Raw genomic sequence first — 16,025 nt, 5'->3', positions numbered from 1 at the left:
AGTGGTAGGAGATAATGTGACTTGTTCCTGAACTTTTGCGTCTGTCAAGAAAAGGAATGTTTTCATGTATGATTCATTCTGTGTTTTGCTTTTTCTATAGTAAGATGCTAAAATGCAAACTGGTTTAGGTGCCAAGGCTATTTTAGTTTACTGTAAGGATATTTTTCTTAACATTTGAAATACGATATTGTATTAATCATCAAAATCTGAATGATGCTTTAGGATAGAAGATATATTTCTTAGGGACGTTCTTTCATACATGTTTATATTTTGTATGCTAAATTAAAGAATTAGAGGATGACTTAAGTTATGAAAGTAAGACAGAATTGATAGTGTGATGTTGTAAGAAAGTGTGTTCTGTTCTGAGATTCTTGCCCTTGCATTATTTTCTAATTGCACAATAGCTGCTGTAGATAGCTACTTTAGACTTTTTATTATTATTATTATAATTATTGTTCCATAGATAAACCGTTGAGAGATCTGCAGATGTATGCAAGTGCTGTAGGGTAACCATTTTTTAATTGGAATTGTGAAAGACTGAAAATAGCAGCCAAATTTGCTGAGGGTTTTAAGCCAAAGCCCTTGCTTTGGTCTAAATGGGGAATAAAATTTGGATGGGAGAGGGAAGAAAATACTGTTTTACCAAGGAAAGAGGGTACATATATTCAGAAGACTGATCGGATGCACGAACCTACTGTTTATGAATCTACTTCTTTGGCCAGTGGAGGAAAAAAGCACTGTTATGACCAGGATGGATTTCTTTTTTTTTTTTTTTTTCCTTCCCTTCTGCCTGTTCTATGTTTGCTTTCTCTGTCTTCCATGGGTGGTTTTTTTTCCTTCAGTTCCTCTTCTCTATTCCAACTTTTTAAAACTTACAGTCACGCATTCTTGCTTGTTCTTCCTCTGCTTCTTTCTGTCCCTTTTTTGCTGCCTTTGCTAACACCACACTTAAAGGCATCAGGATGAAAGACTAGAGGTATCTGCAGTGTGGCTTGGTCTGTGTCCACCTGCACTGTGAGAGCTCGATTTTCTTCTTTGTTAGCCGTGGCCCAGAGTAGAAACAGGAGCACTCATCAGAGTGAGAGCAGTGTGAAATGCGTTCAGACATGACCTGACAAAACTTAAATGTGCCAGTAGCAAAAAGCACTCAGTAGCGTCCCCATTCTTTCTCTCCCCGACCCCAAAATGCTGCTGTTTGGAGCACCTTTGGAACCATCTTGTGCACTGTGCCCATAGAGATTACAGGCCACAAAGTTTGCCAAGTTTTCTTAACCTGTCATAAACCTGACAAGAGAGCAACTGAGCCACAGACCAAGTGGGACTAACAATTTCATTAGGAGCTTGTTTTAATTAAAACGTATGCTTGTTTGAAATTAAAGGTCTATGTTCAATTTTTTTTCAGGAATTTTGCCCCTGGATTCTGAAGAGTCTGGTCTTTGTGAAGTTATTCTAGTTCATGAGCATTATTTGGGTATGTAGTTCATATATTTTGCTAATATTTGCATTTACTATATCTTTAGATGTCAGTTTAGCTTTTCTAATAGGGAGCTAATTAACTTGGACCTTTGGGCAAACTTGTTCTCTATAGCAACATTCAGACATTCTGTCTACTCCACTTGTTCATAGAAGCTTTGAATATTATGTACTCTCAAGGGTTTTTTCTTTTGCTGTTATCTTTTAATGGGTTAATATTTTGCCTAAACCACACAAGCTGACTCTTTGTTTTTTCCTCCTTCTAACTTCCCTTTTTGTTGCTTCATTGTCTTTTCCACTTTTTCCTCACCTCATCTGTCACAAAATTAAATGAGGAGAAATTTTCTTTTTTCCCCTCATTTTGACTCAATCCAGGAACATCACTTGTGACCAGACTAACAGATGGGATAAAATTAGCAGACTAGAAGCTGGAGAAAGGAATTTTCAGGGAATGAGGATCAGGGAAAACCTAGTATTGAAACATTCTTTTCAATTATTGTAAGTTTCCAGTTTCCCCATTCTGGGCATAGAGTGCTTTTATGTGTAGAATACTAAATTTGGGAATATATGCGCTTCTCCCAACAGTTTGTTGTGTTACTTTGAGCAAGCTACTATTTTGCTCTAACTAGTTTGTATTGTGCTTCTGTAACTGTCCATGAATTCAACCTGTGTAGTTATGAGATGCCTCCTTTAAATTTGTTTACACCAAAACAGAAACCCTACTTTCATTGCATAAAATATGGTAAAATATCCTCTCCGTGTTTTTTAATATATATGAGAGGTAAACAAGTATTATTTATGTTGACTTGTTTGAAGGTGAAATCTTCCTGACTAGCTATGGCAGTTTTTGCAAAATAAGTCATGGACTCATGGAGATGAAAAAATACGGTTTATTCGTTGTAACACTTAAAAGTAGAAATCAAGCAAAATGAAATCTAGAGGTCTGTGCTGCCTTATCACTATTTACATTAGCTGTAGGCAGAAAATACTTCTGACTTTGTATTACCTTCAGGAGCTTACTTTGTGCTAAGTAGTATGAACTGGCACACAAAGTGACGATGCTGGTGATGACCCCTAGAATTCTTTTCCAGCACACTGAGAAATGATCCCAGGTGGTCGCATTGCTTATGTTGTTTCATAGCTTCCCCGATTCAGGCTACACTGTCAACTCTTATTCTTAAAGGGACAGACCAAACTTTTCCAGTCTTTTTCTTTTCTAGTGTGCCTCAAGGAGATTGCGCTTACTTAGTTCAGTTCTATGCCAGACTCTCAGCTGGGCTAGGATGATTTTCTAGCTTAGTATCAAGGTCTCTGCTAAATCATGTAAATTGCTTACATTAAAAATGGTGTTTGAACTTGTGATTTCTAGTTAACAGACTACTTAATTAACGTTACTTCCCCAGGCTTTTAAGCGTGTGGATAGAATGTGAAAACTCTTACCTGTCTTGTAGGTAGAGACAACAGAAAACAGAAATGACAGATAATGTTATCCTGACCTTTATCTCTCTTAAAATGTGATATAACCTCCAGAAGCTGTTCATACCAATGGATTATGAAGTAGAAGATTCTAACCTATAGAGAAAGAAAATTAGGAACTCATGGGTTGGAACTCGCATTGTATGTTCTCTGTGTCAGAATTATCTCTGTGAAAAGAAGAGACCTCCACAGATCATTTCTGTCAGGAGGTTATGGTAGGAAGTGGATCTCTCTTTCTTTTTTTCCTGTTTAAATACTGTATTTGTATTTCCTCACAAGAGTGCTGCAGAAGCAAACTGATTATTCTTGGAATAACAATTGCCTTTTCCACCTGGACTCCATGTAGCTGACCTAATGCTGCCATGAGCCACAACCTCGGAATATTGCCTTTGTGAAATAGATCATAATTACACCCGTAGATCATTTGACTTGTATAATTTTTTTCATGTTTTAGAAATTTATGAAGTCTAAAAAATAATTCTGAGTGAAATGTCAGGGACTTGCTGCTTTTTTTTTTCCCCATCTGGTTGGTTTGTTTGTTTGTTTCCCCCAAATTAGTTCGTAAACCAGAAAAAGTTTGTTGGGTTGAAGCAGCCGGGACTGTTCGTGATGGTGTCCGAGCATACACAGCTTTACACTACCTTTCCCAAGTCTCTCCTGGAAAAACTGTCCTTGTAATGGATGGAGCAAGTGTAGGTAACAACTGTGCAATAATAACAATTTTGGAACAGAAAGATTACCTCTGCCGTAAATAACTGTCTTATCACCAGAACGACTGAATTTCTTACAACATACTAAACTTATCAAGCCTAGTATTTTACTCCTGGCAGTGCCTGTAACTTAATGGATTAATAGGAAAGGCCCTCCCACATAAGATACTGAGCCAAGAATACAGTCCTTTATATGTTCTGTGGGTAGTGAAGAGGTAGTTCTTTTCTGGTGTTTTACATTGACAGAGTTTTACCCTAAGCCCTCAGGTATAACTGGAGGAGAGTGCCTTAATTTTTTATTCCTTTCCCACCACTGCTTTTTAACTTCCCTTAGATATAAGTAATTTCATTTGCATTACTCCAATCTTTATTGCTAATGAAGATGTGGAGCTTGTCTCAGCCAAGATTCATTAATGTAAATGTGGCTGGGGCTTTTTCCTTGGTAGCACTTCTTCCTTCAACAAGCAAGCAAGCCCAAAGCTACAAGTTGCAATTGCAGTTATGGTACTTGTGTTACTTAAAGTAGAATCTGAGCTATTTTGTTGAAGAGGAGAACTAGTTAACTCCTAAAAGTTTGTTCAGAGCTTCCCAGTCAATGAAAAGACTTTTTTGGCCTCACTTGGAACAGAAGCAGATCTGTGAATATTCAAATTCTTGGTTCAGATGTGTTTTATTGAAGGAGTAAGTTCATTTTTGGATACTCTCCTGACATCTCCTGAACATCCTTTGAAATATAATCTTTCTTAAACTGCATCAAATTGTTGCTGTAAATAAATTAATCTACATTTTTTCTTCTGCAGCCATTTGGTACAATAGCTATTCAGCTAGCGCAACATAGAGGAGCTAAAGTAATCTCTACTGCATACAGTCTTGAAGATAAGCAGTACCTGGAGAGGCTAAGACCTCCTGTGGGTAAGTTATATTCTTCAGTGCTGGAGTTTATGCTAAAGAATGTCTCAACTTTTTTTTTTTTAGTATAGGGATTTATTTCAGTAGCTGAAAACTGAAATACAAATTTATAAATAGTCTAATTAAATAGTTCAAAAATTTATTCTGTACTCCATAGGTTTTTTAATTTATATTTTATGTGTATTTAATGGCATTTTTATTCTTCATTTAAGTTGTGATGACTGTCTCTCAGTGTTTTCCATCTCGCACAATAGTGCTTGAGCACTAGCTTTTGGCCTAACTACTGAAGAAGTATTTTCATTTTATAAAATTCTTGCTTGTGAACAAGAAGAAAGCATTACTAAATCACCAGTATCACAGTATGTAATCTAGGTACCTGAGCCAGAGTTCAGATGTAATCATATACTTTATTCATGAGTATTCATCAGACTCAAATTACTTCTAATAGTATTTTATCAAGCTGTGTGGCAGCTCGCTTTCAAGTACTGTCATAACTGTAGCTGGACGCTCAAAGGCTCTGCATTTTCCGATTTTCCAAATGAGCTTTGCATTAGACGTAATACATGCATTCGTCTATGACTTCTTCCATTTTTTCTCTTTGATACTTCAGTTTGGGGGGGGGGGAAGAGTTCCCTCAAAATAACAGTGCTATTTGGACCATGGGAAAAGACTCTATGTAAAAGCTACTAACATCTTTCCTGATCAAACTTTTTCTTATTTCAATGCTGCAGAGTGGAGGAAAGTAGAATATTTCTTTATTCAGACAGTTTTAAAATGGCATTGCAAAGTCCAGTTTGATTGCAGTTCATGAACTTTGCTGTACAGTGAACAAAAGGTTAAAACTAGTGTCTGATACTTCCTCCTCAAAATGCAAAGTCTGCCCCAGTATAATCACCAAATTTTTTTTTCAGCATATGATTTTTGTCGTCATTCAAAGAAGTTTACATAAGAGTAGCTGTGTCTCTTGGAAGAGTATCTTCGTGGGGAAAGCATCGTGTAGGCAGTTATCATGTCTACATATATTACAGTCACATCAATCAAAAAATATATGGGTTAAGATGAGATCCAATTAAAAAGATAATGTAAAGGTTAACTGTCCCTGACTCTGACTCCTTTCTCCTTTGTTGTTTTGCATAGTAATATTGTTAGCGATCTTGGCTTTCCAAATGGCGAATTAGAGCAGTTTTCAAATCTCCTCTCTTGTTCTTAGTGACTCACTGAAATCAGGCATTGCTGATATGCAGGTGCACATAGTATTGTCCTTGTGTTCTCCCTGCTGGCTCAAGAATAGTAAGCTAGCAGAGGGATGAAATAAGCCAGAGAGCTGCTCTTTAGACACAGAGAGAACAGAGTTCTTGTCAATTTTAATTCCTTTCTGGCTCCCGAGAACAGAACTGGCAGTGGAAGCACAGAGACAACACAGTGTGCATGTGCGTTCTGGGGCTGCACGTTCACACACATCTGCAGTGTTGGGGAGTGATTCACTTCCAGCCTACCAAGTGAGTATTTAGCTCTTCCAGTAGTGGCTTTGGAGTGCTGATAATGCAGCAGGAAGTGGAGTGCTGTGCAGAGGTTATTACACAAGAGCAGGGAGAAAGACTTTTTTGCTGTCTGACCTTAGTGATCTTCAACAGGGAACTGCGAAGTTTTGTGTTGGGAATGTAATCATTTCTTCTAAGACCTGGCAGACTTACGTCTCTAGATTTTTATATTACCTCAGGGTTTTTTGCAACTTCACGAAAAAGCTGTTTTTTCCTTTTCTTATTTCAGAAGTCTTTTTTACTGTAATAGTAGACATTAGAGACATCAGAACATAAAGCGTTTTTGTGAATGCTGTTGATATGCAGGGGTTGGTTATGCCAGCTGTTACAGGGTAAAAGAGTAAATACAAAATACCTAAAACTTTGCTGTGTAATATTTTATGGGTATATCTTGCTAATGATATGAAAACTTTATTAGCTAAGAAAGGACTTTGCAATGAACTTTATTATCATAGTCCTGTCAGCACATATGAATAGGACTTTGGGTTGCTCGGCGTATTTACTTTTTGTTGGCGTTTTTAAGTTACGTGAATGTTAATACAAAATAAATGCTCTAAGTAACCCAAGCATAGCTAGCTGTATCTAAGCTGGCTTCTAATGTCTGTGAGTAGAGGCTTTTTCAGTTTTGTGCTTGTTTAGTGGGTTTTTTGGTTTAGTTTTTAGCAAGAGTCTATCAGTTGTCAACGAGCAGCAGTTTGTGTTATCAGTGTATAGCATAACTAGCTGCTTCATAAAATGGCTGAAATAACCATCTCTTGCAGTGAAAAGGCCATCGCTTATATTGCTCATGTATGTGCTTGTTTTACAACAATAGTAGTTTAGTTTAGCAGTTTTGCAAATGTTTGTGGAACATAAACGTTAGGGGAAGAAAATCTTAATTGCAACTTTACTTCAAATAAAGAGATATAACCTGGGTACAGCATTAAAAAGAGAAACAGTTTGAGTGTGAAAGCAAAAAGCCACTATTTTTGCGTTTTGGGGTTTTTTATGTTTGTTTGGTTTTTTGGGTTTGGTTTTTTTTAATAAATATGATTCCCGTGCCTGAAGTAGAAGTTCCTGTTAATGTTTAAGGATTCATATTTAGACCAACAGGATGGGGTCTTTGCATGTCTTCAGTAATCTCTGGAGTAAATATAATAATAGTATGAAGGAGGGGATTATAACAAATTATGGCATTTTAATGCCCATGTTTCAGACTAGACACAGAATATTAAATAAATAATGCGATGAGTTTCTGTTAGAGAAAAAAGTATATATACACACATACATATTTCTTCTGTTCCCTAGGTTACCCTCTTCTTTTTTTGGTTTGGTTTGGTTTTGGGGTTGTTTTTTTTTTTTTCCTTAAAGCCAGTATTGAGCTTTCAGTGGATACGTTTCTGGTAAGAACTCATCAGTGATTTCATGGCTCTCTTGAGCATGTTCAACAAACCAAGTAGCAGACCTTTTGTGTGCCAGTTTTTAAACTCTGTAGCTGAACTTACTGGGTGAGAGGAAACTCTGGTAGCAAGTTGTGGAAATATGGGTATTTCTGCTTCTCACAAACAGTGAAAGAAGACAGAAACTGAAGCCTTTATGCCAGTCAGAATAATGTTACTTTAGAAGTTGTGCAAGTCACAGAAGAAGAAACTGAACTAATTTACAAATGTTTTGTGAGAAATTTTGCATACATGACAAAGGATTATAGCAAATTATGTTATAATTTGTTGCTCATCCTTTTCCACAGCGGAGAGAAATTGTTACAGCATTTTGCTAGGAAGGAAATTGAACGGGATTTTGATGAGTACTGTTTGAACTATTGTATTAAGTAACAAAACTGGAAATTTTTGCTAAACAGAGATCAGAAAATAGTCAAACTGATTAAACTATTGCCTTTCTTTTTGATAGTCAGGCTTTGAGTCTATTAAGTCAGAATTATTCTCAAAAAGTGAAACTATTTGCAGAAACTTTATACCATGTCAAATTGCCGTGTTAAGAAAAAACTTTTAACTTCTTGACTGAAAAAACTAATAAGAAAAGGATATTATGGGGTTTTACTTGCATACAGGGAATGTGACTATCATTATTAATGTGACATCTTTATTAAATTATAACCATGTGTCTTCTCTTTAGCCAGGTAATTTGACTTCAGTGAAAAAATTGAATGATTGACCTAAGAATTTGAATGCATCTTATGATTTGATTGGAACAAAAAAAACCCAAAACGCCAAAACCCAAAGCGTTAACTGAGTATTTGTTAATATTCTTCTTAATGACCAGTTTCTTGCAATTTTTCTTCTCTCCTTCCTTCCCAACCCCTGTGATTAAATTCAAGAAGGTATACGGCAGCCTTTAGTGGGTAAGTACACATTGCAAATTTGAGTATAATCCATTATGCTTTGGAAATGTGCCTCCAAATTTATTTGAAGTTATTTCAGTTATCCTTTTGCTGAGAAGTCTTTGGCCTGTTCAGTTTCTGAATGTTTGTTCTACCTCATAATTATGAAACAAAACTAAAAGCCTTAGCTGCTACTTCTCTGCCCTAGTTATTCCTGATGCTGTAGTTTATCTTTATAACCCTCTATAAATATGGTATCACAGATACATGAGAAGAAAATGTATTAGCGACTTTCAGTTCAGAAATATTTCAAGAGATGTAAATACTTCCATCTAAGTATTTATTTAATGACCCAGAGAGCCATTTAGAGGTTAAAAATATCATGCAGAAAGTAATATATTAAGAAGTTTGTCCATGCTGTGAGATAAGTAATGATGCTACTAAGCATTATTTTAAAGAAAAGATGGATATAATAAGATTAAGAGACTTGCTGGAATCATAAGAAAAGTCAAGCCAGTGCCTCGTAAGTGACTGAATTCTATGCGTTTTTACATGTTTACTTCTGACTTTCACTGGGAGACAGGGCTGCATGCCAAGGAGAATATGTTTTTGTTTCCCACTATGATGTGGAAGTAAGAGAAGGGCTCTGCAAGGGACTGGCAGGAAGTGGTGATTTTTATGTAGAGTAAGGGAAGAAAGCTATGCTTGGAAATCTCTTCCAAAGCATTACTGCTATGGTTATTTGATAGATAATTTGCAAGTTGGGAGACGTGAAATAAGGTGCATCCTTATCTTTTGGCCACTCTTTTTTGCTTCAGTAACGTGGCTAGTCACTCTAGAACTTGGTATTTTTGAAGGCACTTTCGGGAAAAAAAGAATAGCAAAGAACGAACTTCCAGAAGGATTTCTAATTCTTATAGTAGCATACTTTATCCTTTTTGGCCTAAACAGACTTGTGAGTTTTACTTCTGCATTAAGCTAATGCATATTTTTGGTGTTGATCTTGCACTGTATTGGAAAATGAAAAAACTGTCAGCTAGTTTTTTTGACTTAGCTGCAAACTTGCTTGTAATACTTTCAGAAACTAGAAATTTTCTGTTCTGCTCTGAATCTAAACTCTACATTTTTATTGTAGTTGACCAAATGTACTGCTCTTTCTAGCTCGAGTGATAGATGTATCAAATGGAAAGATAGATGTGGCAGAAAGCTGCTTGGAAGAAACGGGTGGCCTGGGAGTGGATATTGTTCTAGATGCTGGAGGTATGTAACTGATGAAAATCTGGTCTTCAGAGCACCATTAGTGGGGGGGGGTTTATTGCTATTTCCAAATAATACAGGTGGAGGCTGCATCACCTCAAATGATTACATTTAGTTGGTTGTTCCATGCAATTTTATGTATGTATCTTTACTCAATACATCTCCTTAAGCAAGATCTCTTTAAGATCTCCTCATATCACCCTCTAGTGGAAGCATGTAATACTGTTAGTCATCTGCTAAATTTGTCTGAAATTTTCTTCTATTTAAAACTGAAAATAAAAAAAATGCGTTTAAAGAGTAGAGCTGTGACATCATTGTTTATACTACCTTATTTTAATATAAAAATTACGCCATATTCGCCAGTACTGTCAACCTGTATTCTAAAAACAATCGTAATAGTTGAAAACTCTGAAGTTAGTATTTTTAGCTGAAATAATCAAAGAACTTCTTAGAGTTCCACTGAAATGGGTTAAAAGAAACATATATTGAATTTACTAAATCATCTACTTTCTCAGATAGTCTCATGCGACTAACAGCATAATTTAATTGTAGTGCTGTTCCAGACAGCCATCTTTCATTGTGTGTATTCATATGCATATATTGCAACTCGTTTGTATCTGAAGAAATAGGACTGTGAAGAATCTGAAGATACGTGGTTTTCAGTATAGGAAGAGATAGATGTTTCATTCTGAACAGAATTTTCTTCTGAGCTCAAATTAATTTGTTCTTTTCTCCCCCCCCGCCCCCCCCCGCACAATTATATAGTGCTGAAGATGAATCAACTTCAAAATCACAGTTGCTGCCTCATAAGCATGATATCATTACTCTTCTTGGTGTTGGGGGACACTGGATAACAACAGAAAAAAACCTGCAGGTACAGATACTGTGTCAGTAAGTTAGTTTGTACCACAGTATGTATCTGGATGTGTCTATGAGCTTCTGTCATGGCTGAACGGTTCCCCACTGTTAAATAACGTCAGTTTTCACGTAAGAAAACTTTCACATCCAGAAAATGGGAAGCATACAGCATTAATAATAAATGTTTTTATTTTCCTTTGGGACAATTTTGGGGCTGTCTTCTCTAAGATGATAGTAACTTATGTTAATAGCTTGGCTATACTGACAAACTTTAAAGGACCTATTTTGTTTGGCTCAGGGTATTAAACTGTTTGACAAAACAGAAAAGTATCATTTAAAGCTGTAAATATTACAAGTTTGCTAAGTTCTAGGAATGGGCAAGGGGTTACCTAAATAACACTTTTCTTCATTTTGTTTAAGCTGGATCCTCCAGATAGCCATTCCTTGTTTCTTAAAGGAGCCACAGTCTCCTTTCTGAATGATGAGATATGGAACTTGTCCAATATACAGCAAGGGAAGTATCTCTATATCCTTTTGATGGTCATTTTCAATACTGACCGCTAATATGAGCGGATGGAAATATAACCGAGAAACCAACTAATAGCTTCTCTTCTACTCAGTCATGTAACCACAGGCTTAAAGGGCAGCACAGCTAAGCATACAATGTAACTAAAATAGAACATACACTCATGTTTTAAGCTAGTCTCTGCATTCCTTCTAAATATATGTCTCTACATGCTTCATTAAAAGCAGTGCTGAAATAGAAAACACACATTCTGGAGAAAATGCAGTATTTTGGTTCAAGATCGAACCAATTAATTGAAGACTTGATTCTATAAGGTTTTACATCATGCATATGACATTTCTGAAATTTTTTTTTGTTCTTTTGGGCAGTAGATGCATCATCTGTAAATCTTAACATAATCAGTTTAACTGTAAAAGTTAAAATATTTTGGCTTCGTAACCTTTTCCCTATTTGCTCAATAAATTTTATGTACATAACATTGCAAAGATGTGGGTGTGGGAAGAGGAATGTCTCCTTCATTTGCATTACCTACATTTGGTCTTAAGCAGCTGGACTCTGAGCTTTCTACTAGCATGACAGTTCAGTGGATCGCTTCAAGTAAGGGAAGGTTTGTCTGTTTATGGCTTTAAGGGCCCTCCCTGTTCTGTACTGCACTGCAGATTATGAGATCTGCTGAATCACTTTTGCAGTTTAGCAGAACGGCAGAGGCAGGTGAGGATTAAGTCATTATATTTGTGAAACAACTAACTATACTGCAAGGAAGTCCTCCCCTCCTCCACTAAACTGCAAAGTAGATTAGGCAAGGTCAGGCACACTAAGGAAATACTTATGGGATGCAGGTTATCATGAATCGTTTTATAGTTTGGTATTTTTGTTGAATGCTTACTGAGTAGTTATCCACATAGAAGTAGTAAGCTTTCTAAACAGTAATATTTCTTCTGTCGTCTCCTGGAGTATCTTTAATAACGGCAGCACGTTTTATCACAACAGGCTTTAAAAGTTAAAAGGAAAAATCTGTTTTTTCTTTTTGTATCTGTATATCTTGTGAAATTCTTGAGCATATGGCATTAATATCATCTGAAGAAATCGCAAGGCGATTGCTTTTTAAAATGGCTTGAGCTTCAAACATTAACCAGATTGCTCTTAAAATGAAGGAAGGAATGTTATTTTTGTGAGTTTCATATAAAGACTAAATACAGCCTCATCCGTTGCATTGTCATGAATGTTAGTCATTAACTCAAAGATCCCTTACAGATGCACAGTGGTGCTCCAAGAATTTACACGCTCTGCTATGTTCCCAACTTTATTTTGATTTTTACCTCAGATGTCTGTATGAATAGTAGGGATAGTTAACTGGTATCAAAGTGTGTCATCTTCATTCTGCACAAAAAATGCAATTGCCATTCTGATTGATTAATGTTGTATGCATTTGTCAATCCTTTTGCTTTATGTTTCAAAATTCCATTTTCCATATTTCATTTCCACATACTATTTCAGGAAGGGAGGTTTCTGATATATAAACAAGTGCATAAATCCGATCTAAAGATTGGAATTAAGGTTAATTTTCATTTTGCCTTGATCCTGCTGGTTTTGTATCAATACAGGGCTCTTGCCAGGAAACGTGATTATAGAAAGATTTATCTGTAGATACGTTGTTACCTTGACAGTGCTCTTAGATACCCATCTTAGAAGATACAATGGAGAAATTATCAAGTAGCATTTTCAGGTGAGAGATGTGATTTCTTTTTTTAATGTCTTTTTTTTTTCTCCAGCATTAGAAGTAGAAAGCTCTTTCCAGCACTGTACAGCAAATTTATATTGGGATGTTCAGGAAAAGGTGCCTCGCATAGCTTATATGGAGCAGTTCATGGTCTATTTCTGTTTGTAATATAGCAGGCTAAGCACAAGGAAACTTGGTAAACCCCACGATCATGCTGTATGTCAAAATTTAACAGGCAGCACATTCTTTTCTTGGTGGAGGAAGAGCATATATCTGGCTGCTCAGCAGTGTGTCTGATTGAGAAATGGTGTTGGCTGTAAAAGACGTTAAGTCTGTCTAATACTCCTCTGAGAAGAGTGACAGCTTCACTAGATATGAAGACTCCCGTAATGAGGTGGGAATGGAAGATCCTTTCTCTTAATGCAGGATAACGGTATTGCTGTTGAGCAAAAGCCTCACTGCCACTTCCTGCCCCTTCCCTCCATAAGAAGGATATCTTTTAATTAACTTCTGTTTCCTGTTTGCTTTAGGGCTCTTCCCTTCTTCTGTGAACCCAAGTAATGCTATAAAACTTTTATTTTGTTTAAGGAGTAAAGTTTACATAGTGAAAGTAAAGTCTATAGCAGTAGTCCTGCAATATTTCTGTTGATCTGAGCATGCTCACCAGACATTTCTGACATACTGTTCTGTTTTAGGCCTCAGCTGGATGAACCGATCCCATTGTATGAAGCCAAAGTTTCTATGGAAATAGTTCAGAAGAATCAAGCAAGAAAAAGACAAGTCATCCAGTTCTGACATGCAATTTCCTGATTTCTAAGCCTGTGGAAGATAAAGAAACGTAATGTATTTGAGAAGTAAATTAAGTGTACACTTTAAAATAATTCTGTAACCAGAATTTAAAGATCTTTTGTACCTCAGCACAAGCGGTCTGTGAAGCTCCTGTGACTTCAGGGTTTTTTGGATCCAGTTGAGCAGAACGTTCCCATCAGCAACTTCTAAAGAGGTGGTCTTGACACACAAATCTTGTTTGCCTTGCCCTAATTACAAATGTCAGTAACATCTACAGGCAAACTCAGTTGCTGTTGTTTTTCAACCATAAGAAATTAAAGGAGGAAAAAAAAAAAAAGATCTGGTGTTTTTTATTAGTCCTCCCTTCTCCAGCCCCTACCAATAGTCACCTTTATATTACCTTTTGCTTTTGACTGCACTGAGACTGAGCACTCTCTGCAGTACACTTAAGTCTTTAATCCACATTTGAAATTGTTACTTAATTGAAAGACAGGCAAAACCCTCAGAATTGGCAAGGATGCTAGAGGGGAAATGGCACTGACAGTAAGAGTTCCCCCCACAGCTGATTTTCTTCATTTTGGCAACCAGGCAGTAAACCTAGAGTCTATAAGCTGATCGTGTCATTATGTATCTTGTTACTGTAACGTTATCTTTGATATCTTTCCAGTAAGACCTTCCTATGCTGTGCACTTTCACTTCCCCTCTTCCAACAGCAGTCCTGTGCCTAGCACGGCTCAAATGTGTTTATCCAACATCCCCCATTACCGTGAACCATCTGCAAATCAGCAGTAGGGAAGGAACTGCTGTTTTTCTTTCTTCAAAGCATATGGCTTCCTACTTGCTCTTACTTGAGAGCAAAAATATTTTTTCTGTGCAAGTGTGCTATTCATTTTCACTGTGTGGATGGCTCAAACAGTGGACACCAGCACTTTAAACCAGTGCTAGTTGGAACATTTCAGTGAAAATAGATTAATCATGGTTCTAGATAATCTATCTTCTATCATTCACCGGACTTGTAGTAGGTTCTTGATAAATGATGCAAGGGAAGCATATAAAAGCATGAGTAAATCTTATTTTACTACTAATGTGATGTAATGCAGCCTTGAAAAGAGGTGATGCTTTTATGCACGTGTGTACACACACACGTCTAAAGCATGTGAATCCTCTGTTGGATTGACATTTATTCTGAAGCTTTGTACCCAACTGCTTATCTTTTCCTGGTGGTGTTCACTTAGCTTAAAAGTCACAAAATAAAGTAGATCAGAGGAAACAAAATAAGAGTTAAAAAGTAAAGGTCTAATAAAACAGGAGCAACCACTGACAAAACTGCAGAAGGATTTTATAGCATAGTTTTTATTTTACTAGACCTTTTGTCCGTAGATATGTTGCTCCTAACTACATATATAAATGCCTTTTGAACCCCACGTACAGTAGACTGAGGCTAGCTATTGCTGAAGCGGTCTTAGTCTTTCAGCTGGATCAGGTTATGAAGCAAATGTCTCTTTGTGCTTTGGGTGTTAAGCTGCCTATTGGTGCATTTGTTTGGCTGAGATGTCTCAATTTTCTAATGCTCTTTAATAATGCTAGATTTAGATTTACATGTGCTTGAACAAGAGGGTTCATGAGGCTCCCTAAGCAATTGCTTCCCCTTTCGCACATCCCCTGACAGCAGAAAGTAGTTTTGAGCGCGAGAGCAAGGCTCTCCAGCTCTGGAGGGAATGGCTGCCAGGTGCTTGCCTGTTGCTTCGTAGCTTTGACAAGAAAGTAGCATGTGCTTCGCTGCTATCTGTACGCTGATCTGACAGCCCCGTGAAGGCTGCCCATGGTCTCCTGTAGCGCTAATAACCGTGAGAGGCATGCCAGGAGCAGTGCCAGCTCAGGCTCTTGCCCAGGTTTTGCTGAGGATGCTTCTGCTCTGCTGAGCTGAAGCCCCATGCAGCCAGAAGATGTGTGGATGATGCATAGATTGCTGTTAAGGGCAGCCACATGTCTTCAAAAACAGCTTTGTATCTGGATTATTTTGTAATCCATCATCGTTTTATTTAATAGCCTTCAGAGCTGTGTTTTGGAAAGGATCATCTGTCTAGCACGTGCTGAAAACTACTGCCCGTTTTTTGCTGGTGAGGGTACGGGTGCCTTTCTGCAAGGAGTCTGAAGCAAAATACTCTAGCATGGGCCCTAGCCAGTGCCACAAATCACAATCAAAACTAGTTTTCTGCACCAAATATGCACAGTGTGTGTTTAGTCTCACATTTCACACAACTGTAACCATGTTCTAGTATCTTCACAGGTGATTTTTGTCCTGGTGCAGCCGTGTGGCGATTTCCTTGATACCTGACTGGAGAAATTAATTCAGGCTGGTTTCAGAACGGATTCAGAAATCCATTTACGTATTTTAGCAGTAACGCTTTTTTTATTTACTAGCCGAAGCGGGGTGGGAGAGCGGTGG

The 16,025-nt window shown here is 37.2% G+C and overlaps 1 protein-coding gene across 1 annotated transcript in view; it reads left to right on the top strand.

The window, feature by feature from the left end:
• Nucleotides 1–13,907, top strand: part of CRYZL1 (crystallin zeta like 1) — a 21,666-nt gene extending 7,759 nt beyond the window's left edge. The window contains exons 6-14 of the mRNA XM_019473047.1: nt 1,403–1,471; nt 3,508–3,641; nt 4,460–4,571; nt 8,424–8,447; nt 9,588–9,689; nt 10,439–10,557; nt 10,962–11,067; nt 12,748–12,793; nt 13,483–13,907. Of these exons, the coding sequence (XP_019328592.1) occupies nt 1,403–1,471; nt 3,508–3,641; nt 4,460–4,571; nt 8,424–8,447; nt 9,588–9,689; nt 10,439–10,557; nt 10,962–11,067; nt 12,748–12,793; nt 13,483–13,582 (812 nt within the window). The 3' untranslated portion in view covers nt 13,583–13,907. The remainder of the gene's footprint in view (nt 1–1,402; nt 1,472–3,507; nt 3,642–4,459; nt 4,572–8,423; nt 8,448–9,587; nt 9,690–10,438; nt 10,558–10,961; nt 11,068–12,747; nt 12,794–13,482) is intronic.
• The last annotated feature ends 2,118 nt before the right edge of the window (nt 13,908–16,025 follow it).

The sequence above is a fragment of the Aptenodytes forsteri genome, unplaced genomic scaffold (assembly GCF_000699145.1).
Source record: "Aptenodytes forsteri isolate BGI_AS27 unplaced genomic scaffold, ASM69914v1 Scaffold2, whole genome shotgun sequence".
Taxonomy (NCBI): Eukaryota; Metazoa; Chordata; class Aves; order Sphenisciformes; family Spheniscidae; genus Aptenodytes; species Aptenodytes forsteri.
This window is presented reverse-complemented; position numbering and strand designations above follow the sequence as displayed.